Source organism: Protopterus annectens, chromosome 1.part2 (genome assembly GCF_019279795.1).
Source record: "Protopterus annectens isolate FY-2018-M chromosome 1.part2, PAN1.0, whole genome shotgun sequence".
NCBI classification, from domain to species: domain Eukaryota; kingdom Metazoa; phylum Chordata; order Ceratodontiformes; family Protopteridae; genus Protopterus; species Protopterus annectens.
The window spans coordinates 447,989,073-448,016,508 of NC_056727.1; the positions used below are offsets into that span (position 1 = coordinate 447,989,073).

The 27,436-nt window shown below is 38.8% G+C and overlaps 2 protein-coding genes across 2 annotated transcripts in view; one reads left to right on the forward strand and one right to left on the reverse strand.

Moving 5' to 3' along the window:
- The window catches only part of DZANK1 (double zinc ribbon and ankyrin repeat domains 1), a 1,792,612-nt gene extending 1,792,130 nt beyond the window's left edge, over positions 1-482 (reverse strand). Inside the window, exon 1 of the mRNA XM_044056983.1 lies at positions 306-482. The gene's annotated coding sequence lies outside the window, so the exon portion shown is untranslated. The remainder of the gene's footprint in view (positions 1-305) is intronic.
- Positions 483-1,469: 987 nt separating this feature from the next.
- POLR3F (RNA polymerase III subunit F) overlaps positions 1,470-27,436 on the forward strand; it is a 1,043,854-nt gene continuing 1,017,887 nt past the window's right edge. The window contains exon 1 of the mRNA XM_044056984.1: positions 1,470-1,650. Within this exon, the coding sequence (XP_043912919.1) occupies positions 1,595-1,650 (56 nt within the window). The 5' untranslated portion in view covers positions 1,470-1,594. The remainder of the gene's footprint in view (positions 1,651-27,436) is intronic.

Here is a 27,436-nt window from a genome sequence, read left to right on the forward strand (position 1 = left end):
ACATTATACTACAAACGCTCAAACAGCGTGATACTTTGAAATACCTTTAGATCCGTTAAATACTGAAAAATGAAAATACAAGTAATTTTATCACCTTAAAATGAAAATACCATGCTAACTTTTTATACAAATAAAACTCAACCAGGCTGCACACATAAAACGCATTATTTTAATTTCAGCACATCGTTTTCTCTGCTGTGTAGTTACTAAAATCATTCTGCTGTACATTTAGAAAGATTACAAGCCATCGCTATAACCCATTGATTATAAAAACAAACAAGTGAAATAAACACAAACTTTCATACCTCAGAAGATACCGGTTGCATAAATTCTAGATTTAGCTTGTTTTAGACAGTACACAATCAACGCTCTCAACACAGATAACTGTGCTATAGTATCCAACGCCAGCCTACTACTGTAACCAGCGACGCTTTTCCCGGGAGCTAGCCAGCTTACAATACTACCGTCTATTGGTCAGTGTCTTGCCTAGCAACCCAAGGAATGATGTTGGTGAGCCCTTTAACAGCCTCGTAAAATAATTGCCTGCAGTTGTCATTAATATTTAATTATAAGGGTAGTCTTTTACGGAACCTCACATGGCTGTAAGCATTTTCTGTTCAAAAGCTTATTCGATACACAATAAAGTGAATATTAAGTAAATTATAGTTCTCTTTTTCATGTAGAACAGCCTAATGTGCGTGTCTTCTCGGGGAAATATGACTAGCAGGTTTTATTTTTTTTCACTAGTTGTATAAACTGCAGTGCTTTTTTATGTTTGTGCAAAACAGTGATGAGTCTGGTCGCCACAACGCGTGGATAAAAACAAGCATGGCAAACTGTCCTGATATTTACTTTCCAAAATTACATTGAAATATCACAAGAAATTATAACAGTTTAAACATACTATGATACGCGACAGTACAACAGCTGAAAATAGGGTTACCACCTGCCCTTCTTTGAGAGGGACAGTCCCACTTTGGGAAGTTGTGTCCTGCGAAAAAAAAATGGCAAATGTCTTGAGATTTTAAGACAAAATATATTTCTTACGTTTTCTTTACTAGTTGCATAAAACAGTTATTTTGTATCTGGAACACATAAATATGATGCATAAGCAACTCAAATGTTACAGAAATAAGCTTTTGTTTTGGCAAAACATTGAACTTTTGTCCTTTATACTGGCCGTAGGTATGTTTTGTTTGCAAAATCTCACATTTCTACAAAAAAATGTCCCACTTTGGGTATTTGAAAAGGTGGCAACCCTTGCTGAAAAAGCAGAAAATGCGCGATAATTTTTGTAGTGGATTACTTGACAACAGCTGCGGATTCGGAATAACCTGCATATCGTCATTTTTAAGTTCTGTAACATCCCGCCCCTAAACAAATTAACGAGAGAGAAGCCTACTAACATTTGATCAGGCACCTCGTTGGACGTACCGACTGCGACCTCGTACTGCGTAAGCCCAATACCAGCAAATCGGCGTGCATCTTTTGTGTTTATTAGTGGAGTTCGCAACCGTGTGGTTCCAGATAGTATTCTCCATAGTAAATATTGTCTGTATTATAGCAGCTATATTGGTAAATTATAAACGTTGTTATGGCAGATGTTAAGGTGAAACAAGAATCAGCTGACCCAGTAGAGCTAGAAGCGAGGTATGCAAATATTGATTAAGACGTTTTTTTCGTGCATGCTGTTATGTAAACACTATAAGATAAAAGCCCCGCATTCTGAGGTTTTTAGTTTTTGAACTGGCTTTTTATGTTCGGAACTTGATGGTAAAAGACAAAGGAATGTGTCTGACAGCTGACATAGTCTCTAGAGCGACAAATTATCTTTTATTTAGTATCTTCCCAAATATCCTTAGCTGCCACAACAGAATCATTTTTAACCTATATTCCTGAATACTTAGTTGCATAGTATAGTACTAGGCTATCTGCCCTGGGGAATTTGTAAGCTTAGCCATAGTGATGTGGCTTTTGCCACCCCATGAAATGGTACAAAAAAATGTACAGAATAAATTTAGAATATTGTGCCTCTGTCTAGTACTGACACAATGAAGGTCCCCTTATATAATAGAATTAGTTTACTGTCCCCCTGTCTAGCAGTGACACAGATGTGACCCCTGGGGTAAACTTACGATCTCCCATCCACTCGTCAAGATTTCTCTTGAAGAGAGTCAGTGAGGGGCTCTGCCTAATATGAACTGGGATCTTGTTCCAAAGCATGGGAAGCCTCTGGGTTATGAATCTATCCCTCCAGCATGTCCTATTCATACTTGTGCCAATGTTTAAGTCTTTAGCTCTCGTGGTCCTGATGGACTTGGATTTTTTGAGGTGGAGCATGTCCATCAGATCCTGATTGGACATGGCCTTGTACGTGAGGCAGAGATCACCTCTGAGCAGGCAGTATGCTACTGAATAGAGCTGAAGTTTCTTTAGTCTGGCAGAATAAGACATATGTTGGAGACCCTTGATCCTCTTGGTGAGGTACTTTTGTGGTCTCTCCAGCTGTTGCAAATGCTGGGTGAGGTACATACCAAATGGGGCATTGTACTCAATCATGGGTCTGATGAGGGAGGAATATAGGGGTACAATGACATCCTTGGATCTGGATGTGAATCCCTTCATGAAGAGGTGTGCAAGGTAGAATGTTTTTCTAACCACTTTGACAACGTAGGTATCAAATGAGAGGTCGCTGTCGACTTGGGTCCCTAGGTCTCTGATTACTTTTTCCGTACTCAGTGGGTTGCTGTCTATGTGATAATTTGTGGGTACTTTGTTTTTCCCAAAGGGGATGACTATACATTTTTGGCATTTAGTTTAAGACCGTGACTCCGGCACCAGTTGTCCGTTTCTGTGAGGCCTTTTTGTAGGATGTGTGTGTCTGCTGGTGTATCGACTATGGCGCCTAGTTTGCAGTCATCTGCGAACTTTGTCAGCCACAGTCCTCCCATGTTTGCTTTAACATCTGAGAAATAAATGCCGAACAAGAGGGGTCCCAGGACAGATCCCTGTGGGACACCACTTGTGACTGGCTTTGAGTCTGACATTGCTCCAGCGATTTTAACTTTATGGGTTCTGTCCTTTAGCCAGTTTGCAACCCATCTAGTGACATAAGGGTTTACTTTTAAGCTGTTGAGCTTATCTATGATGCCTTAGTGGGGTATTGTGTCGAAGGCTTTAGCCAAGTCCACGTATGCTGTATGGACTGCTTTGCCCTCGTCAATGGCTCTAGTGACTGTTTCGAAAAAGTAACCAGGTTTAAAAGGCAGGATCTGCCCTTTACAAAGCCATACTGGGTGGGGTCAAGTGTCTGTAGGTCCCCTATGTCTCTGTTTATGAGTTACACAATGATTCTTTCCATAGCTTTGCAGACCAGGCTGGTTAAGCTTATGGGGCGGTAGTTTCCAGGGTCTGTAGAGGCACCCCCCTTGTGGAGTGGGACCACTGTTGCTGTACGCCATTGTTCAGGTACATATCCCGAAGTAAGGCTAAGGTTAAATAGCATTTTTATGTGTGGGTTTAGCTCCTCCTGGAGTTCACGTAACATGCAACCCGGGATACCGTCAGGTCCCATTGATACCAAAAGTCTAATATCCAGAGATGTCGTCAGCACCACGCATCCAAAAAGCTCAGACACCAAAAGTAAAATAGTCCTCCGTTTTATTTTTGAAACACAACTGTACACCAAATATAAAAGCAGCAACAAGTGGTTAAGCGCTTTCGTCTGAATATCATCAGACTTCCTCAGAACCATGATTGTAAGCACTCCTATCATATTTAAATAAATTTTGGCGCCAACATCAATTGCTTCTTAAAGAGCAAACACTCCTATACCAATACATACTATTATACATCCTAAATACATATGCTAATGTTCAAAATCTTGGTACTACACAATGCATAACATTACAGTGGTTCCTATAGCAGTTGTAAGTACGAACCATTCAATCATCAAGCGTGCAATGTATAAAGTGTACCCACACAAGATTTTAAAAAATTTAATAATTATAAAATTATAAAAAATTGTAAAAAATGTATGGAAATGTATATAAGAAATGTGTGTAAGAAATATGTAAACCAACACTGTGCAAATGTCACTACCTGACCATTTATGTCGTCTACCAATAGACTGCCCTTCTGAACTAGTTAAAATGTAATAATGTAATGATGTAAATGCACTTATATGTGTATAAAAGTCCAAGTAGATAATTAATAAACACTCACTATGAATAGTGCCAATATATCTTAAATGTTGAATATTATTAAATAATATAAAAATACGAATGTGGGAAACAATTATAGTAATTAATGATGTTGTAAAGTAGATGTTGTAGAGTAGATTGTATGGGGCTACAGTGACACATGTAGGCAGAGTACCTACACCTAATAGTTCAAACATAGTAAAAGGGGATGAGATGTAAAATATAACCAAACTTAATACAAAACCTGCTGGTATGCTGGTTGTGTATCAATGGTATTTAAATATGTAACTACATTAATGTGTATGTGCTAAGAAAGGAGTCCATAATCTCCAAATAAAGATGTGAATGGAAGGGTAGTTTCATACGTATACTATACTATCTCTAATGATGTTAAAAATTATTAAAAATGTTAAAAATGTTAATATCTATAATAAATATACAATAAATATATTAAAAATATATAAGTGTTATTATAGTTTTAGTTAATTAGCTTCAAAAATGTGTGTGTGAGTATGTATGAATGTGAGACAGTCAAAGCTGTTTGCTAAGATGACGTTCTAATACTACGTAGATCGTCTAACTAATAATAATGCTGTATTCACATGTCCAACTGTAGGAATGGTTTTATACTTATAAAGTCATTTAACCCTGGACTAGTTGTTGCGTCACAGAATATCTGCCATCTACTTTCAAGAGCTGATAGTCTTATCTTCCAGTTACCTTCGCTACTACACGTTTCGATTTGGTCTATGATAGCAAACCTAAAACTGTGTGATTTTCCTTTGTCAGAAATGTGTCTACTCAATGCATTGTTCTTATCTTGCTTTTTAATCTTATATAAATGTTCGTATATCCTGGTTTTGAACTTTCTTTCGGTTTTCCCAATGTAGTAAGCCGAACAGGATATACAGGTAGCAAGGTAGACCACTCTTTGTGTGTTACAGTTCCCTATGCGACCTTTGATGTGTGTTTTCATAACATTGTCTAGTTTTATAATCTTACTAGTGTTTATAAAATTACATTGCTTACACATTCCACATCTAAAGGTACCTCTATTTGGTTTCCTGTTAACCCTTCCATGTTCAAACAAATGCTTCAAATTCTGTGCAGTTTTGTATACTATTTTGGGATGGTTATCCACTCGTCTACCCTCATTCTCAGTTAGCATAAGTATGTCCCAATACTTAAAATTTCCTTAACTAAATTTGAATAAGGGTTGAATCTAATCACACACACATACTTGTCGGATAACCCTTCTGTTCTATTTGTGTTAATGAATGGGACACCTAAAAGAGGCAAGTATTTTTTGCCCCATTCTCCTTTAACATATTGAATAATGTTATCTAGCATGTCCTTCAGATAACCTCGGTTCATAAACATTCCGTGTATTCCTGCCAGTTCTGTTTCCATGACTTCCTTTACTGAAGACATACGGGCAGCACGGATGCACTGCCCTTTAAATACATTACTAAAAATGTGAGGGGGATGGTTGCTGTCATAGTTCAGATAGTGTTACAAATGTAGGTATCCAAGTATGGAATTCCCACTTTGTTAACACAGTGTGTGAATTTCAAGAATTCTGTAGTATTGTTAATATATTCTATAAATTCAGTAATCTCATCAATTGGACCATTCCACAATATAAACAAATCATCTAAAAATCTAGTGTACAGCATTATTTTACTATAAAATTCACTTTTAAAAACAAACTCCGTTTCCCATTCCAACATAACCATGTTAGCATAAATCGGGGCGCAAGATGCACCCATGGCTACTCCCTTAGTTTGCCTAAACAGTTCTCCTTGAAATTGTAAGTAATTGTGATCAAGGACTAACCCCATCATGTCAACAGTTAAATTAACCCTGTCATTACTTAAAGTAGAAAACTTACGTAAACTGTTGTGAAAATATTCAAGGCCAGTGTCCCTAGGGATACTAGAAAACAGGTCTATTACATCAATAGTAAGGAAAATTACGTCCTTTCTCCATAAGTCTGATGTAAGTTTTCCCAGAAAATCCCAGGAATCCTTAGTTAAATGATTAACCCTTTGATAGACATGTTTCGTCCATTCGTCTATGGTTACCCCTATCTTAAAAGTCTTAGATTGTGAACCTGATATTATAGGTCCCATTGATGCTGTGTTTTTTGCTTTGTTTAGGGCGGTTCTCACTTGGACATCTGAGATGACAGGGAGATTACATTCAGCTGGGATAAGTATTTCTTCTTTTGGGGGTGAAGGAGGGGAGAAATTTGCACTGAACCTGTCAGCCAGAATGTTGGCAATATCTGTGGGTTCAGTGTATTTTTTATTATTGTGAACCAACTCTGAGCATATCTGAGGGTTTCCGCCCAGGTTTCTAACATAGCTGAAGAAGGCTTTGTGGTTATCTTTAGTGTCCTTAGCAATTTTTCTCTCAAAGTTGGCCTTGGATGTTTTTATGAGAGAACGTAGTTTTCTGCTAATGTTGATCAGAGATGTCTTCCCTTCATGGGATTTTGCTCTGACGTGCAGTAGCTTCCTTAATTTTATTATGTCCCCATAAGTGTGGGTATTGCTCAACCAATTCATGTGTGAGTACATGGTTTACAGCTCTACCCTTTGTTTTTTCTTCATTCATTTTATATCCCGAAAAGACATGAAACTGTCTCAGAATGTTCCACAACACCGAGGTGTCCTTTTCTGGTTTTATCATGTACAGAATAATAATGTCAGCAGATAAAGATAACTTTTCTTGATTGCCATATATCCTTGAATGTTTGCATCCCTTATTTTCTTTGCCAGTGACTCTAAATATAACACAGACACAACAGAGAAGGAGGACACATGAAGCAACTGTATCAGTGTTTTAGGATCTTTGTATACAAACAACTGAAGAAAGGAAGCTTCCTCTATAGTTCAAAACTATTCCTGCAAAAAGGAATTCCTTGTTTACCTTGCAAGTAATATAGAAGGATCTGATTCTACCCTTCACTTTTAAAGAAGCTGGACAAAAACTATGTGATATGAACATTGCTTCATTAAGCTGTATTTCCTGTTCCATGCTTTGGGAAATTATCAGTATTGAACGCAGACCCCTTTTTTCTGTTGTTTTTCTTTTTCCAGTATATTCCAAAATCAGTGGGCTCAGTTTTGTTAAAAGTAATTTGCTGTCTTCATTATTCTATATTTATGCTCATGTTATGTTCTGGAAACTCATTATTTTCATTTTTGGGGGAAATAAGGCTTATGGGGGTATCCCTCTTGTGGTATGAGTTTGAGATAAATAAAGACCATATAATATTAGTGGTTTAAACTGTCTCATAAAATATTTTTTCTTTTGTTTAAATAAGAAACACTTTTTTGGACCATCACTTATGACAAAATTGAACAAAATTTTGGATTATCACTAATGACATAGACTAGCATACATTTATATAAATAAAAACAAAACATATTGACATTTTCAGTTGAAAACATTGAACATCTTATATAATGTATACAGTCATTCTCCACCTAACATACATTGCTTATTCAATTCCTGCATTCCCTTAAACTTCATTCCTTCTCTAAAACATTATTCTGCATGTATTATTTCCATAATTCCCATTTTTCTGTGCAGTTTGCTCCTATCCTTTCTAAAAGATCCCACTTTCAATTATTTTAGCTTTGTTACTGTATTCACTACTAGTGGTATGGTTGGTTTAGAATTTGATTTCCATTTTGTAGTCATTGCATTTTTGTCAGCCACCAGAATTGTCTGTGCAGTTCCAATTCTGTATTGCAAATAAAAAAAAAATTTCCTTAGTTACACCAGTTTCTCACCCAGTGTTTCTGACAGAGTAGTATGCAGGAAACTTAAAGTCTGCCAACTCATTACACTCCTAAAATTATGTTCCGAATTAACTCTTTCTTCCCCATCAGACTTCCATTTGCAATCTACCTGAGGAATAAATCTTTGGAGTCTGCTTGGGGTATAAAAATACCTATGCAAACACTTCCAAGCGAAGATCCTAAATCTTCTAAACTTTGTTGCATATTTGGGAGCTGTACTTGCATCCTTCCATTGTTTCTTTGTGAATTGTTTATCCAATCTGTCCTCCCAATCCTTTCTTCAAGTACAGTCTGGATAATTGGATGGGTAACCGTAAATTCACCCCGGGGTTCCACCTGTGTCCCTCTTCGACAGGGACAATTTGTGCTGATCATTGAAATAAGGGTGGAACTTGGCTAGGCTTGTAAGGGCCGTAGAGCCATTAGCCTAGTAACGCCCTGTGATCCTAATATCCTCTGATTCCTGTAGTTACCATGCAGTATTTTATGTGTCCTACTAATTATCCCTTTTTTAACAGCAGCTTCTGTTCTAGATTCTACTAAAAACTCTACCAGTGCCAGTCTTTCACTCACGAATCCCCTGACTCCTTTCTCTTTGCCTATACTCTGCTTTCTATAGTCTGCAGTCCATATGGTTTATTGGCCTCTTACCATTCTTTTACCTTTCCCTCTCTAATTATTTGCTCCCAGTACCTTAGTTCCTTTGCCAGTTTTCTTCAGTAAATTCCAAACCCCTCATAAAATGGGTTATTCTGCAAAATTAATTAATACATATTGGTCTGCCCATGACCCGTTTACAAGAACTGTTTTTTTCCCCTCAGGATAAGCATCATTTGTCTGTAGACTGCAAAACCCTTAAGTAAGTGTTTATATAAATTCTAAGGATGTATTGATATAAAATATTGGTTTATATTTTTTCTAAACTTTATTGGATAAGTCTATTGAAATGAATAGCAATATCTCTTTTTAATGTTAATATATATTTATTATATAAATTATTTATTAATTTGTGAAGGTGATATATTTTTTGACTTTTCTATTAATTTGAATGACAGTGGGTTTGCATCTAATTGAAAAGAAACACTTGTTAGCAGATATCATGCAGCTATTAGTTCAAAACACAGACTATTAGAAATTCTGGATGCAAACTCATTATTTATTGCAAAGTATCATAGTACTGGAATATCTCAAAATAGAGAGATTCAACTGTATGCATGGATGTTAACCCTTTTTATAACTTAAAATTTCAAAAAATAGATTGGTTCCTAAAAAGTTCAAAGCTTTCTCAACAAATCCACACAACCAGCAGTTGGAAACATTTAGGTCATTGACATATTGGTGCCGCATTCTAAGAAACACGTTTTCTCTCACGTCAGTCAGAAACAGCAGGAGGAGACTCAGTGATGTCAATAGAAGGAGTTTTGGCACCATTTTCTGTCGACTTGGGAGACATCAGGCAGGTTTTCTTGCAATGTGAAACATGGACCCAATTTGGTACTCTGGCACACTTTACTGTAGTATAAGTAGTTAGGAGAATTGAGAGAAGGTCCCTTCCACCATGGTTCCAAAGAAGATTTATGTTGGAATACCTTTACTTAGACCCAATCACCTGGTTGTAAATCATGACTAGGAACTGTGGCTGGTGATGGGACAGCCTCCTTAACTCTGTTGTAAAAGGTCTGTAAAATAGAAACAAACTTTGAAAAATAGCCTAGCAAAGCTTCATTGGTAAGTACCAGTTCACAGTTTCTGACTGGTGGGGAAGGTGGCATTCTCATGAAATGGCCCATAAGCATTTCATGTGGGCTTAGTTTACGAGTACCATTTACACTTCCTCACATACTCATTAAAGCCAGAGGAAGAACATCTGGCAATTTCAGTCCTGTCTCACTACAAATTTTGCTAATTCTAATTTTGACTCTGGTTAGACCTTTCAACAAAACCATATGACTGTGAATGTCAATGTAACTGTAAAGAAATTTTAAACACAAAGTACAATTTCTTAATGATTTCAGCAGTAAAATGGGTATCTCTGTCTGAATTAACAGTATGAGGTACCCCAAATCAAGGAATACATTGCTTTAGCAAATTTTTTACTACCCTTTCAGCATCATACTTAATGCACGGATAAGCTTCTTCTCATGCAGAAAAAATAATTACCAATATGTAAGAAAATTTAGCATATTGCTGCAAAACTTCCACATGCTTCAGTCTTGACATGGTTTGTATTTACTGTCAGTAGACTTATGTCCGAGACATTTCATACAAGTACAAAATACCTAGCATCCTTTCAAGGTTAAAAGATTATAGGAAACATTTACCATTTGTTTCCTAAGTATTAATGAATTCTAACAAAGCCAAACTGTCTTTGGCTAAATAATAAAAATAGTCATATAACAGTATATTAAAGTAAGCATTGATAAACATAAAAGAACGTTCATTACATAACATTGATAAAAATAAAAAAAATAGATTAACAACTGGTAGGTTGAATTCTAAATTTATTAAGGTTTGTTGAAAACTGTCCTATGGTATGCCTTTTTTACATGGAAATAGTCCTCTTCCCAAAATGTTTAATAGCATCCTTGCTCTATGGAGAGATCTTAAGGGCAAGACTTAACTGTAGTTATTAGGATGATTTTAGAATAAAAGCTACATTTTTATTTTTTTCTTAGAGAGTAGAATGCTCTACTAACTTCATATGCTTTTCAGTATGCTCTTAAGGGCAAGACTTAACTGTAGTTATTAGGATGATTTTAGAATAAAAGCTACATTTTTATTTTTTTCTTAGAGAGTAGAATGCTCTACTAACTTCATATGCTTTTCAGTATGCTCTCTGTAGGCAATCAAGAAATATATGAAAGACTCTATTTTTGGTTCTGCAGTATAATAGTTGTACAGAATTAAGTTCTTCTAAGTAACGTTGGTCCATAATGTGTTAAAATGTTGAGTAAACAATAACAGTACCAACCACACAGATTTAATATCTCCTACTTGAGGTACTAGTATTTAAGAAATATTAATTTATAGTTATTTTAAACTTCACTTTTAAAGTATTTTAAAAACAGTTTCAGATTTGAATGCAATTTTTCACAATGTAAGTTGTAGTGCTTATGGTTAAAGCAGTGAGATAAGGAAACTGTTACAAGAAATCCTAGGACAAAAATAGTGCAATAATAATTGGAATATGTAGTGGAATGTCCAATTGTTTTTTTTTTTTTTTTTTGAGAGACCAAAAGATTATTTTTCCAAGCAGTAAAGGAACATTGCAGAAATTATGGAAATATGAATTTTAAAAGCCCCTTAGCTAAATATTTCTATAGATATCACAAGTCTGAAATATAATTGTAATAAGGCAGGTGTGTATAAATGTTAATGCAGAAAAAAGTGACTGATGTTAAACATCTTTTGACATGTTAAAGAGTCTTAATTTATAATAAAAGATAATCAAATATTGCTGTATGGTCTATGTAACAAAGTGAATTGTGAGTCTGTTGTTTATTAACTTTGTTTTTAATCAGTGGTTTTAATATGAATTGTTCATCATGGGCAGTTTTTTATTGTAATACTAGTGAGATTTAATATCCTTTTCTAGAAGACCTGTGTAGCTAGAAGGTGTTAGAAGTGTTGGATAAAGAGAAAGCGAGTGGACTTTGATTTTATTTGAATTTCATTTTCTTCAGTCATTTAATAGATATAATTTAGTAGACTTAAATTTTGTACTTGGTATACACACTTAAATTTAAAACACAGGAACCTAAGTAGGATGTTTTATATTTTTCCTTAACTTTATACATTTCAGTAGAGTAATCCAATAAATATCCCAGATGCACTTGAATCGTACCTTAATTATCATATCTCTGACTCATTAGACCCAAGTTTTATCTGAAATTAAATGCAAGATTTTTGGTAAGTATTTTATGGCTGTAATAGTAAGTAAATAATTAAGTACATTAAATAAAACTGAGGTATTTAGAATGGATAAGTCTCTGGAGATTTTTTCATAAAAGGTGATTTGCATTAATGTTTTTGCATTAGCTTACTGCTAAGTGTAAGAAGTAATAGCTGACATTAATCATATAATTTCATATTTTACAGTAATAAATTTGCTACAAGTACACTTCATAAGGTATGTTTCTGGTAAATAAAGCCCCTTATCTTGATTATGGTATTTCTTTCAAATTATGTGATGTAATAATAAATAAATACACCTCCTGTACTTGCACATCTTTTGTTGACATTGCACTGTTTTCTGTACCTGGTTAGCACTCCTGAGCCACAGTTTCTTTGCTAAAACTATTCTAATTTTAAAATCTGATGGAGATCTTGCATTGAAAGATGTCTGCCATCATGAAGCTCTTGTTAAATACAGACTGCAAAGTTTATGCAAACTATATTATTCTTCTTTGACTTCTTTAGTAAACCCTCCTAACCAGTTTTCATTCCATCGAAAAATGGTCATTATAGGGACTTCCAGGATTGGTGCACCACAGTGATCAAAAGTTTAATTTCAACTCTCCTCAGTGTGAAAAGAGAAACTGAGAAAAAGGGGGTAGAAAAAAATGTCAGCTTGGATAGGGGACAGTAAAATTGTTTGCTAAGGTAAAATTCAGTTACTAGCTAATAAATGCACTGCCCTGATGACAACAAAGAAGAAACTTGTTGAACTTGAAAGAAAATCGACCAGAAAAGATGAATAGAAAACACAGGCTGGGAAGAAGCCTCATGCTGTTCAGCAAAAAAAAAAATAGTTCAGGCTTAATTTTTGGTATAAGACCTGCCTTCCAGAAATATATAGGAAAAAATAAATCAGATGTACTCCAAGGTGATTAAAATAAATGAAACATTGAAGGAATATATCAACTCAAATAAGTAAAGGCTGGAAAAATAGAAGAAGCTTTAACTAGCTGTTCATTTGAACTAAAAAACTGCAAAATTCAGAGTGTGAAATGAAGAAAAGTCTGGCTGAGAATTTGGCTTCTGAGGAAGAGTTGAGTCAAAAAACAGCAGAGATAGAAGAGAGCACAAGCAGAGATTTTCTGATGTACCAGAGAAACTGGAAGGAACAGACTGTATTAATTTTAAGAAAGCACAAATAAACATAATTTAATTGATTATCTTCCGAAACTGGCCACAAGAAAGCAGACAAGATCTATATTAGTAAAGATACAGTCATACCAGCAGGAAGAATTGTACCTGACAAAACTCTAGTAGAATGGAAAATTATTAAAAAATATGGAGACAGAGTGTTTGCGGAAAATAGTTATTCACTGTCCACCAGGCAAAAGAAAAACAAATTCATCCCAGCAGTCAGGGAGGCAGGTGTGCAATTCAAGCTGTTGTGTCCGGCTGTCTTCTTTAGTATTTTTTCTTGGACAATCAAAGATATTTTTTATGCAGAACCAGCTTTGGGTGAAAAAAAAGCTTCTCCAACAGAAAGTGAGGCAGCAAGCAGATAGGAGAGTCTGTTTCTCTTTCTTCTGACAATAAGGCTCATATACTTTACACTTGAAACTTTTTTTCCAATATTCAAAAGGAAAACTCTTGAGAGACCAAAAAAGCACAGGTGTTGACTAGAAGTCATGAGGAACTTGGACTTGAACAAGAGTCTGGTGTTTGGGAAATGGAGATAATCAGGAAGAAGACCAGCATCATTGAAATTCTTGAATAAATGGGAGACTAAATCATCCATCACATTTGCAGGAAAAGGTGTCTGACTTTGTTAAACTTGGTTGACTGTAAATCCAATACCTCACTCTGTCATTAATGTTTAGGAGGACACTAAAGGGGAAAATAACTGTAAAACTTTTTTTTTTATAGGTTCATAGGTAGGTACTGGGCTATCTGCCCGAAGGCATATATTAGCCCGGCCACATGTGTGGTATTCACCGCCCCTTTGGTTAGTTCCCTAAGCCCTTGATCTAGCAGCTAGTACCATTGGCCCCTATCTAGTAGAGCTGTTGGTATGATCCCTGGTGTGAACTTTCTGTTACCCATACACTCATCAGGGTTCCTCTTGAAGAGTGATAGTGAGGGGCTCTGTCTTATGTAGATTGGGACCTTGTTCCATAGCAAGGGAAGTCTTTGCGAAGGGAATCTATTCCTCCAGCATGTTCTATTCATTGTTGTGCTGAGGTTTATATCCCTAGAGTGTTGGACATGACTCTGCATGTTAGACAGAGATTGCCTCTGAGAAGGCGGTATGCAACAGAGAAAAACCTTAGTTTTTTCAATCATGCTGCATAGGGCAACTGTTTGAGGTCAGTAATCCTCTTAGTGAGGTACCTCTGTGGTCTCTCCAGCTGCTGGAGATGCCTAGCCAGGTACATTCCAATTGGTGCATTGTACTCAATAATGGGTCTGGTGAGGGAAGAGTAGAGGGGCACCACTACATCCTTAGATCTTGATGCGAACCCTTTCGTGATCAGATGGGTCACATAGAAGAATTTTCTAACCACCTTGGCAACATGGTTATCAAAGGAAAGCTGACTATCTACTTGGGTCCCTAGATCCCTTATTACTTCTTCAGATTTCAGGGGGGTTACCTCCTATGTGATAGTTCATGGGTACTCTGTTTTTTTCCAAAGGGGATTTCTATGCATTTGTTAGCATTTAGCTTGAGACCATGGCCTTGACACCATGCATCAGTCTCATTAAGGCCCTTCTGGAGGATATCCATGTTGGCCAGAGACTCTGTTATAGCACCCAGTTTGCAGTTGTCCGCAGACTTGGTCAGCCACAGCCCTTCAGTGCTTGCCTGTATTTCTGAGAAGTATATGCCAAACAGGAGGGGCCCAGGGCAGAGCCCTGAGGCATACCGCTCGTTACTGGTCTGGATTCGGACATAGATCCTGCTACTCTTACTTTGTGGGATCTGTCTGAGAGCCAGTTTGCGATCCATCTTGTGACGTAAGAGTTTATGCCCAGGTTGGTGAGTTTATCAATAATACCCGAATGGGGAATGGTGTCAAATGCTTTAGCAAGGTCAAGGTAAGCCATGTGTACCTCCTTTCCCTTATCTATAGCCTGAGTAACTGTCTCAAAAGAGTCCACCAGGTTCAGGAGGCATGATCTGCCCTTGACGAAGCCGAACTGTGTGGGGTCAAGTGTTTGGAGGCTTCCAATCTCTCCATTTATGAGTTCCATAATGATTTGCTCCATTGCCTTACAGATCAGACTGGTCAGGCTTATTGGTTAGTAGTTCCTAGGGTCAGTTGTGGGCCCACCCTTGTGCAGTGGAACCACTGTTGCTGTGCGCCATTCTGTGGGCACGTATCCTGTTTAGAGGCTGAGACTGAATAGGGTATTCAGATGCAGGGTTAATTCATTTTGGAGCTCTCGTATGACACAGCTCGGGACACCGTCTGGTCCCATGGAGGCAGTGTTTTTAGCTTTAGATAGAGCCTTATTAACCAATGTATCCGTAATAATTGGAGTTACACAATCCCCTGGAATAGTAATAGGCCAAGTAGGTGTTGGGGGGGGGGGGGATTTGCACTGAACCTGTCAGCCAAGATGTTGGCAATGTCAATGGGGTCAGTGTATTTTGTTCCATTTTGTACTAGCTCAGAACAGACCTGAGCGTTGCCATTTAGGTTTTGATGTAACCATAGAAGGCCTTATGGTTATCCTTGGCATCCTTTGCAACTTTCTTTTCGAAACTGGCTTTAGTTGACTTGATGAGGGCCTTCAATTTCTTACTAATGCTGATCAGGGATGATTTTTCTACTTGAGATTTGGCCTTTTTTTGTACAAGTCTTCTCCTTTTTATTGTATAGTTTGCTTATGGACGGGGTCCACCAGACTGGTTTCTTCTTGCTTGAGGAAGGAGTCTTGGTTTTATTTGGGATAGCATGATCCATGCAATCCTAAAGATGTATATAAAGTGTCTTGGTATAGGAATCTGCATCCTGGATATCATTATCCTTCTGCAAGGGAGTAGTGAAGCTTTCCACTTCTGATGCAAGTAGTTTGAAGTTTGCTTTGGAAAGGTTTTTTATGATGGTTTCTTTGACTGGGGGAGGTGGAGGGCTGAGGATGTCCAGGGTTATCAGTTTGTGGTCTGATCTGACCAGAGAGGGAGTGATAACGGGTGTGGTACAATGGGCGCCCATATTTGTGATGACTAAATCCAATATGTTGTCCCCTCTAGTGGAAAAACATACCAGTTGTTCCAGGGCATTTGAATTTATAAATTCTATGAACCGCTGGGCATAGGAGTTAGAACTTTGGTAGTTCGCCCAGTCTATACCAGGGTAGTTGAAATCATCCAAAATTATGGTGTTGGGTAGGACCTTTATATTTTCCAATGCCTCAAGAAATGCTGAGTGCGCATCTTGGGACATGGTGGGCGATCTATAACAGGCTACGACTTGAAATGTGGCTTTGCCTGCTGATAGTTGCGCATGGATGATCTCTGGGCATCATGCTGCGCCACTAACCTGGAGATGTGGTTATCCTTGATGAATATGGATACACCTCCTCCCTTTGTACTGCGATCCGGTAACTGAGGCCGGAATGTATGATATGAATTGTAACCTGGTAGTGCTGGGGTGCTCTCTTGAGCCTTGAACCAGGTTTCCGTCGCTGCACAAACATCGATTTTCTCCATACTGAGGAGTGCCTCGAGTGCGTGCATTTTGAGGTTGAGACTTCTGGAGTTGAGTAGCATTACCCATAGTTTTTGGTTACCTGTGCTGATATGGTGGTTGGTTTGTCCTTTGAGCCTTGCCTAAAAAAGGCACTATGGGGATGGCAAGAGCCTTGGCCAGTATTCAAAAGCCTAGTGGTGAAAGGTGCAAGCCATCTCTGGCGAAACAGTGAGGCTTGTCTGTCATGTCATCTCAGGCAGACAGACACTGGATCCCCTTAGAATGACACCAGAAACTTAGCCAATTGTTGAAATTGATCATTTTGTCTTTGTATTGTGGTATCATTCTAGGTGAAGGTAGTATGCTGCTCAAGGTCAGGGTCATACCAGCTTGGGCTACATGATCAGAGAGCTCCTCAATGTCTCTTTTCATGTAGTCCAGGGAGGTACGTCTTAGATCATTCACACCAACATGTATAATGACAGCGTCATACTTGTACTTGTTCTGGAGTGACCTAAGTGCCTGTGTTATGTGACGGATCCTAGCGCCCAACAGGCAGCTGACAGTAACCTTCTCCTTGTTCAGCCTGGTGAGTGGAACATCTGTGTGCCTTAGTTTCCCATTACTAGCGTGTTGGGTATGGTGTTTTGCCTTAGGGGCTGTCGTGAGGCACACTGCTGAGGTGAATTATGTGTTTTCTGGCTTGTGTTTGGAGGTGTGCAGGTTGCTTGCTTGTCTGCTTTGGAGGGCCTCGTTTCTTTTTCAGATTGGTACCTAGTGCCTCTGAATATGTTTTGTGTATTTAAGTTTTGCCGGTGCTTGTTTTGTAGATCCATGTGTGACTGGTGGTGTGATGCTAGTGTCTCTCTTCTCCTCTTGACTGTCTGTTACAGTCATGGGTTGAGAGCGCTTAGCCTCCAGTCTGGCTGTATATTTGCATCTCTCACAAATGTTTTTGTCTAGAGGTAAGAGGAGATGGTTGTCTGTATACATGAGGCAGTTGTGACATTGCCTCAGGATGCTCAATTCCACCAGATGAACTGGAGAGTACACCTGAAGCTGACCTCTGGACATGCTTGGAAAAGTAAATCTCACTTGTCTTGCGGACAATCGAGGGTCTTATGCTGTATTATAATAGTGCTGTGTAGGAGATTTGGAAAATAATAGTGCTGTCTAGGAGATTTGGACAAGTGCTGATTTGTGTTATTCAAGTGCTGCAATAAGAGCAGTTGATCTGAAGCACTTGAGTTGAGGCTTGCCTAGTTCTAAGGGAAAATCTGCAGCGCAGACCTTGTGGAGCCAGGAATAGTATACCTCAGCCAACCGGCACTGCCCGACGCTGCTGTCTGCGCAAGACCGCGCAAAAAGAGAGTTGCAGGGTTTTAAGAGAGAGAGATTAAGGAGTTTGGAATTGACCCAAAATGGCCAATAAAACTACAGTTTCTAGGCAGTAACCACTCCTACAGGGACAGGCAGGTTGCTCAGTGTTAATCACTGCCACTGGTGAACACACAGATTTCCCTTTAGCCCAAGTAAGCACTGGCCTCTAAGAAACTTACAAACAGTTCAGAACAGCAGCTCTGTAACTGAACCTTTTTTTTTAATTATAGAAAGTGGGAAAATAAAGGATAGCAGAGACACACAAGTGTCAAACTAGTCAGAACAGTGCAATAAATGACCTCAGCTTTGGCCGGCTAAGAACTTGCTATATTCAACTGGACGTATAAGAGAATTTAAGTAGCTTTATCTGCTCTTTTTTTTTTTTTCAAAAAAATGCAGTATTTAAATTGATTTTAACTGTGTGGAAGGAATACTAGTTGAACTGGAAGTTAGTCAGTGTTTGCTGAATTTTGTTATTTGCTAGTAATTACAGGTGTGGAGGTAGTCACATTCTTTGATTTCCTGTCCTTGCCTATTTAAGTGGTACAGTGTGAAATATTTTCTGCTTAAAAACCTCAGCTTTGGCCGGCTAAGAACTTGCTATATTCAACTGGACGTATAAGAGAATTTAAGTACCTTTATCTGCTCTTTTTTTCCCCAAAAAATACAGTATTTAAATTGATTTTAACTGTGTGGAAGGAATATTAACTGAACTGGAAGTTTTCACTCTGCTCTTCAGTTAGTCCCACCCAACCTCCCTGTTTTTGTTTTGGTGTTAATCTTAGTGGCCTTGCAACTGCCCGCCCCTCTTGTAAATTTGTGTTTGGATACTCCTTCTGGGCCCATCTCATTTGCTCACTCAACTGAGTGCAGTGAGATCATATTCTGATTTCAGGCACTCCTACTGTGTACAAAGAGAGCATCTGGGAAAAAAAATTAAGCTTGTTTCCTGCCTTTCCTGTTAAGTGGTATAGACTATTTGTAGGCTTCTGAGCCCCCAAGCCCTTCTGTGTTGGAGGGAAGCCTTCTAGCTTAGTTTTTTTTTCTTATAACTAGCCAGTTTTCTAGTTTCAGCACTCAAATCTGTTTCTTTGATCTCAGCACTTGTTCAAAAAAAATAAATAAATAAAAAATTTCATCTGCTTTTACTGTACTTGTGTTTCTACCTACTTTTTTTACTTTTGCATCATCTTAAAAGTACTCAATTGTATTTATTACTGCTTGGTGTAACTCATTCTAAGCCTTTTGGTTTAAACACTTGGGCTTCGGACCAGTTGTTTTGCACTGAGAGGGTTTGTGGTCTGCACTGTAGTGGCAGAACAGGTAGCTTACATCCTTCTAGGTTGGGAACTGCTGATTGAGGGCTCAGTGTCTGTTATTCTTAAAGTGTATTAGTTCTGGTTTAAGCACTTGGGCTTCAGGCCAGTTATTTTACATTAAGAAGGTTTGTGGTCTGCACTCTTGTGGGAGAAGAGGCTGGACTCTGCCCTTCTGAGCTGGGAATTTCTGGTTAAAGGTTTATAGTGCCTGAATATTTGAACTGTATCTTACTGAAATTGGTACACCTTGTTTGCTGTAGCATAGACTAGATCCAGGCCTGCTGAATCTAGCTTTGTTTATATGCTTGTTGTTTGTTTGCTTGTTATTTTCCTGGAACGCTAATTCCACCTAATACGCGGCTTCTCCTGTGGATCACTAGTGATATCTGCATTGCTTACTGTACTTATTTCCTTGTTTCACTTGAAAGAAAGTTACTGTTTGTCGTTTTTTTCATTTAAGTTACCTGTAACACATTGCACTTAAGTTACCTGGCACTTGCTCACTAAAGCAATTATATAAGTCAGCACTAAAAATTAAAAGCACTACACCCTCACTCCCCACTGGCCCTGGTTTTCAATTACTAAGGAATTCCCAATATTATTCTAGCATGTCCAAAGGTCAGTTGTCAATCTCCTCTCCGGTCCAACTGATGAATCTGGGAATCTTGAGGCAATGTTACAACTGCCTCATGTACACAGACAACCCTCTCCTCCTCCCAGCAAATTCCAACACACGTGAGAGATGGAACCATATAGCCGAACTGGAGGCTAAGCTCTGTCAACTCAGTACTGGCATAACCAGTCAGGAGAAGGAAACCACACTCACTACAATTCCAGTCTCACATAGACCTACCACGACAGCAAAACAAACACATAATCACACAAAAACATACTCGGAGGCTCTAAATAAAGATCTGCCGAAGCAGCAGAGACCTCCAAAGCAGACACCCAAGCAGCCGCTACCCCAAAACAAAACACGTGCAACACATATCTCACAAAGCCAGTGTGCCAAACAGTCACAGCCCTTAAGACTAAACAACACACCTGATACACTTGTAATAGGTGACTCTATCGTCAGGCACACTGACGTCCTGCTCACCAGGCTGAACAAGGAGAGGGTCACGGTGAGCAGCCTGTCGGGCGCTAGGATCCGCCACATAACACAAGCACTCAGGTCACTCCAAGGCAAGTACAAATATGACTCGGTCATTGTCCATGCTGGTGTGAATGATCTGAGACATACCTCCCTGGACTACATGAAAAGAGACATAAAGGAGCTCTCTGAGCATGTAGCCCAGGCCGGTATGACCCTGACCTTGAGTAGCATCTTACCCTCACCAAGAATGATGCCACAATATGAAGACAAGATGATCAATTTCAACAATTGGCTTAAGTACTGGTGTCATTCAAAGGGGATCCAATGCCTGTCAGCTTGGGATGATATGCTCGACAAGCCACGATGCTTCACTAGGGATGGCTTGCACCTGTCACCCCTGGGCTTTTGGATATTGGCAAAGGCTCTTGCTACCCCCATAGTGCCTTTTTTAGGCAAGGCTCAAAAGACAAACCCACCTCCATAGGTATCACAAGGGATAACAAACTAAGAGTAATGCTACTCAACGCCAGAAGTCTAAACCTCAAGATGCACGACTAAACTCTCCTTAGCATGGAGAACATCGATATCTGTGCAGTAATAGAAACCTGGTTCAGGGGTCCCGAGAGCACCCCAGCACTACCAGGTTATACCTCATACCATGCTTTTCGGCCCCAAAACTTGGACCGAACCACAAAAGGAGGGGGAGTATCGATATTCATCAAAGATACCCACACCTCCAGGTTGGTGGCAAAGCACGAAGCATCAGAGACTATCCATGTGCAACTAACAGTGGGTAAAACTGCCTTCCAGTTTATAGCCTGCTACAGACCATCCTCCCAAAATCAGGAACCCCACTCGGCCTTCCTGAGAACACTGGAAAATATGAAGGTCTCTCCAAACACCATTATATTGGGCGACTTCAACTACCCAAACATAGACTGGGAGCATTACTCTAGCTCCAACACCCTAGCCCAAAGGTTCCTAGAATTTATAAACTCATTTGCTATGGAACAACTTGTTACCACTCCCACAAGAGTGGAAAACATACTGGACCTGATCATCACCAACATGGGGACTCTATGATCCAGACCAGAAGTGTATCCCTCACTGGTAAGATCAGACCATAAACTAATCTCACTGGATATTCACATCCCGACCCCACCCCCTGCCCAGAAAACCACAGTGAAAAACTTCTCTAAAGCAAATTTCACACTCCTCAAAACTGAGGTGGAATCCTTGAAAGCCCCCGGGCCTGTGAAAATACGGCCCAGACCACAGAATCCTTTATAAACGAATTCTATGAACACCTTCAGGAATGCATGGATCATGCAATCCCAAATAAAACCAAGACCCGATCCTCCAAAGGCAGACGTCCTGTCTGGTGGACCCCAGCCATAAACAAACTATACAATAGAAGGAGGAAGCTACTAAATGATAGAGCAAAATCCCAAAAAGGGAAGGCATCACTGATAGTATTAGCAAAAAAACTACGGGCACGCATAAAATTGTCTAAGGCGCCAGCTTCGAGAGAAAAATTGCACAGGACACTAAGGATAATCACAAGGCTTTCTTTAGTTATGTTAGGAACCTGGGTGGTAATTCCCAGATATGCTCAGAATTAGTCCAAAATGACAAAAAATACACCAAACCCACAGACATTGCCAACATCCTTGCTGACAGGTTCAGCGCAAACTTCTCCCCCCCCCCACCAAAAGGGCAAATATCTATTCCAGCAGAGTGCTGTGCCCCCCTGACATCTCAGATACTCAGGTAAGAGCCTCCCTCTCCAAAGCAAAAAACACAGCATCAATGGGACCAGATGGTGTCCCGGGCCGCGTCCTACATGAACTCCAAGAAGAGCTAAATCCAAACATAAAACTACTGTTCAATCTCAGCCTTACTACGGGATATGTGCCCAAAGAGTGGCGTACAGCAACAGTGGTCCCTCTCCATAAAGGTGGTGCCTCAACGGATCCTGGAAACTATCTCCCCATAAGCCTGACTAGCTTGGTCTGCAAAGCTATAGAAAGGATCATCATGGACCTCATAAATAAAGATATTGGGGACCTAAAAACACTGGATCCTACCCAGTTCGGCTTTGTTAAGGGCAGATCCTGCCTCTTAAACCTGGTTGATTTCTTTGAAACAGTCACCAAGGCCATTGACGAGGGGAAGGTGGTCCACACAGCCTACCTGGGCCTCGCAAAAGCCTTCGATACAATACCCCACTCAGGCATTATAGATCAGCTCACCAGCTTAAATATAAACCCCTATGTCACTAGATGGATTGCAAACTGGCTCAAGGACAGAACCCACGTGGTTAGAATTGCTGGAGCCATGTCAGACTCCAAACCAGTTACAAGTGGTGTCCCACAAGGCTCAGTCCTGGGACCTCTCTTGTTCGGTATATGTTTCTCGGAGGTACAGGCCAACACGGAAGGACTGTGGCTGACCAAGTTCGCAGATGACTGCAAACTGGGTGCCATAATCGACTCTCCAGCCGACACAAGCATCCTCCAAAAGGGCCTCATAGAAACAGACAACTGGTGCCAGAGCCATGGCCTCAAGCTAAATGCCAAAAGTGTATAGTCATCCCCTTTGGCAAAAACAAAGTACCCACAAATTACCACATAGGTGGTAATCCATTAAGTACAGAAGAAGTAATTAGGGACCTGGGGACCCAAGTTGATAGCAATCTCTCATTTGACAACCACGTGGCCAAAGTGGTTAGAAAAACATTTTATATAGCCCACCTAATCATGAAGGGATTCACATCTAGATCAGGGGAGGTCATCGTGCCTCTTTACTCATCCCTCATCAGGCCCATAATTGAGTACAATGCCCCTTTTGGGATGTACCTTACCAGACACCTGCAGCAACTGGAAAGACCCCAAAAGTACCTCACCAAGAGGATCAAAGGGCTCAAACAGATGCCATATGCTGCCCGGTTAAAGAAACTCCAGCTCTACTCAGTGGCATACCGCTTGTTCAGAGGCAATCTGTGCCTGATGTATAAAGCCATGTCCAACCCGGAATTAATGGACATGCTGCACCTCAGAAAATCCAAATCCCATCGAGCTACGCGCTCGAGAGACTTGAACCTCAGCACTGAAATAAATAGGACATGCTGAAGGGACAGATTCATAACCCAGAGGCTCCCTTCATTCTGGAATAAAATCCCAGACCAGGTTAGGCAGAGTCCCTCATTGACTCTTTTCAAGAGGAATCTTGATGAGTGGATGGGAGATCGTAGGTTTACCCCGGGTATCACTTCTGTGTCACTGTTAGACACTGGCACAGTATACTAACCTCGAAAAAGGGCATAGCAAAATAAATTTAAAATGGGTGGCGAAAGCCAAACACATTCTGGCTAGGCTTATAAATGCCCTAGGGCAGATAGCCTAGTATGAACCTATGAACATGTGTGCTAAGTCAGAGGCTGGTAAAATGCAATATTAAGAAAAAATGATTTAAATTAAGTCCAACACAGAAAATGCAATAAACAGGCTCTAGGTATATTCTAAATACTGTTTCTAACACAGATATCAACTTTTGCAAGCAAGAAAATGCCAAAAAGTAGACAGCAATGCAGTTTTTCTAAGAAATAAATCAGATGAAAATACTTAAAATCTCAAAAGTAGCTCCTTTTTTCTCTCAGCGTTTTCTCCTCTTGGTAGGTGCTTCAGCAACAACTATCAAGCCTGGAAAGACACCAAAACCACGCGGCTGCAGGGTTTTAAGATAGAGAGAGATCAAGGAGTTTGGAACTGACCCAAAATGGCCAATAAAACTACAGTTTCTAGGCAATAACCACTCCTACAGGGACAGGCAGGCTGCTCAGCAGTAGTAGTTATATAAAACATTTCATGATTTTATGCTCAACCTCTGAGAGACTTGCTTGGCTACAAACATCAGCATTTGAAGCTGAAGTTAAGTAAAACTTGCAGTAGTGTGTTTTAGTCTTCTGTTAAGTACAAACTTGCAGTTTTAAAAGTACTGTATTTTCATTTTTTCTGTTTCCTAATTGTGTGTTTCATTGAACAGTGTGCTGTGTGTCTCTCTGCAGTTAGTTCCCTACCCACCCTCCCTGTTCCTGTGTTGGTATTAGTGTTGTTGGCTCTGAAATTGCCCGCTCCTCCTGTGTCTGTATTAGAACACTTCTGGGTCCATCTCATTTGCTCACTTAACCGAGTACAATGAGATCATATTCTGAGTTTAGTGTTCACTCGACTTAATACAGAGAGAAGATTTGAGAAGGCCAACCCACTTAGGTTCTTCCTTCCTCTCTCCTTGCACTTAAAAAGAAAAAAAAATGTACACTTTATTCTTCTGCTTTTACTGTATTTGTGTTTCCTCCTACTTTATTTTGCTTTTCTTAAAAGTACTTAATTTTATTTAATCTGCTGCATTTATTACTGCTTGGTAGTAGCCTGATTAAATTGTAACTGTTATTCTAAGTCTTTTGGTTTAAGCACTTGGGCTTCATACCAGTTGTTTTACATTAAGAAGGTTTGTGGTCTGCACTGTTGTGGCAGGACAGGTAGCTTACATCCTTCTAAGCTGGGAATTGCTGATTGAAGGCCCAGTGTCTGCTATTCTAAAAGTGTATTAGTTCTGGTTTAGGCATTTGGGCTTCAGGCCAGTTATTCTACATTAAGAGGGCTGTGGTCTGCACTCTTGTGGGAGGAGAGGCTGGATTCTGCCCTTCTGAGCTGGGAATTTCTGGTCACAGGCTTATTGTGCCTGCTTATTTGAACTGTTTCTTTCTGAAATTGGTGCACCTTATTGTTGTAGCATAGACCAGATTCAGGCCTGCTGAATCTAGCTTTGTATAACTTGAGTACTGATCCAGGCCATCTTTTTTGGAGAAGGTTCCCCTGCACCCTAGTAACAGGAGTGTGCAGTTAGAACTTGTCTGATTAAAGACTGCTGGAAGAGGACTCAGTTTTTCAGTTTTGAGCTTTTTTTTCTGGTTAATTGGGTAACTTGTTGAAATCAGTTTGATTTCTATTGTTTTATTTATATATATATATATATATATATATATATATATATATATATATATATATATACACACACACACACACACACACACACACACACACATATACACACACATATATATATATATATATATATATATATATATATATATATATATATATATATACACATATATATATATATATATATATATATACACATATATATATATATATATATATATATATATATATATATATATATATATATATACATATATACATATATATATATACACATATATATATATATATATATATATACACATATATATATATATATATATATACACATATATATATATATATATATATATATATATATATATATATATATATACATATATATATATATATATATATTTATATATATTTATATACATATATATATTTATCTACATATATATATATTTATATATATATTTATATTTATATATATATATATATATATATATATGTATATATATATATATATATAAAATTGCACTTTATTCATCTGCTTTTACTGTATTTGTGTTTCTTCCTACTTTATTACAGGGGCATTGGCTAAAACTCTGATCTGTGATATATAACAATAAGTATCCTTTTCTGTGCATTTAAAGTGTTTTTTTTAATTGTATCTACTTTATTTTCTGAAGAAAAAAATGTTTATATATATATATATATATATATATATATATGTATATTTATGTATGTATATATATATATATATATATATATATATATATATATATATATATATATATATATATACACTTATACTTGTTTCCCGCCTTTCTAAGCTAGTATAGTCCAGTTTTCAGGTTAGTGCTGAATTCAGGCTGTGTTACAAATCTCTGTTTGCCCATACTTTACTTGGATAGAAGGAAGTTTCTGTGTTCACCTGTGAAAGAAGAGTGCTTTGAGCAGCCTATCTGTCCCTGGAGGAGTGGTTTCAGCCCAGAAATTAGTAGTTTATTGGCCATTTTGGGCTAATTTCTATCTCTTTCATTTCCCTGCTATAAAAACCACATTTGCTCGGTTTTGCGCTTCGGGCAGCACCGGTTAACTATGGTAAAACTATTTCCCGCTCCACAAAGTCTCCTCAGTTTTTCCCTTGGAACTAGACAAACTTTTAACTTAAGCACTCAAGCCATTCATTTCTCAGCCTGGTACTTGCTCAAAACGTATAGCAAGCACTTATATCCCTAGCACTAGACCCTCCTGTACTGTACAGAGGGACAAGGCACTCTATTCGACCTTACCAGACATCCAGTAAAACAGTTCACTGTACCTATCCAGGCATGTCCAAAGGGCAGTTTCAGGTTTACTCTTCAGTCCAACTGGTGAATCTGGGCATTTTGAGGCAATGTTACAACTGCCTCATGTACACAGACAACCCTCTCCTCCTTCCACCAAACACTAATACATGCGAGAGATGCAATTATATAGCCAAACTGGAGGCTAAGCTCTCTCAACCAAAGACTGGATCAGACAGTCAAGAGGAGAAGGGAAATACTTGCATCACACCACCAGTCTCACATAGACCCATTAAACCAGCACCGGCAAAAAACACACACAAATACATGAAAACATACTCGGAGGCTCTAAATAAAAATCTGCAAAACCAACAGAGACCTCCAAAGCAAACATCCAAGCAACCTCCAACCCCCAACACAAACCATGAAACACATACTTCACAAAACCAGTGTGCCATGCAATCACAGCCCTTAAGGCAAAATAACATACCCAACATACTAGTAATAGGTGACTCTATAGTCAGGCACACTGACATCCCACTCACTAGGCTGAATAAGCAGAAGGTTACTGTTAGCTGCCTGTCTGGTGCCAGGATCCGCCACATAACACAAGCACTCAGGTCACTCCAGAACAAGTACAAATATGACTCTGTCATTGTCCATGTTGGTGTGAATGATCTGAGCCATACCTCCCTGGACTGCATGAAAAGAGACATGGAAGAGCTCTCTGATCACGTAGCCCAGGCCAGTATGACC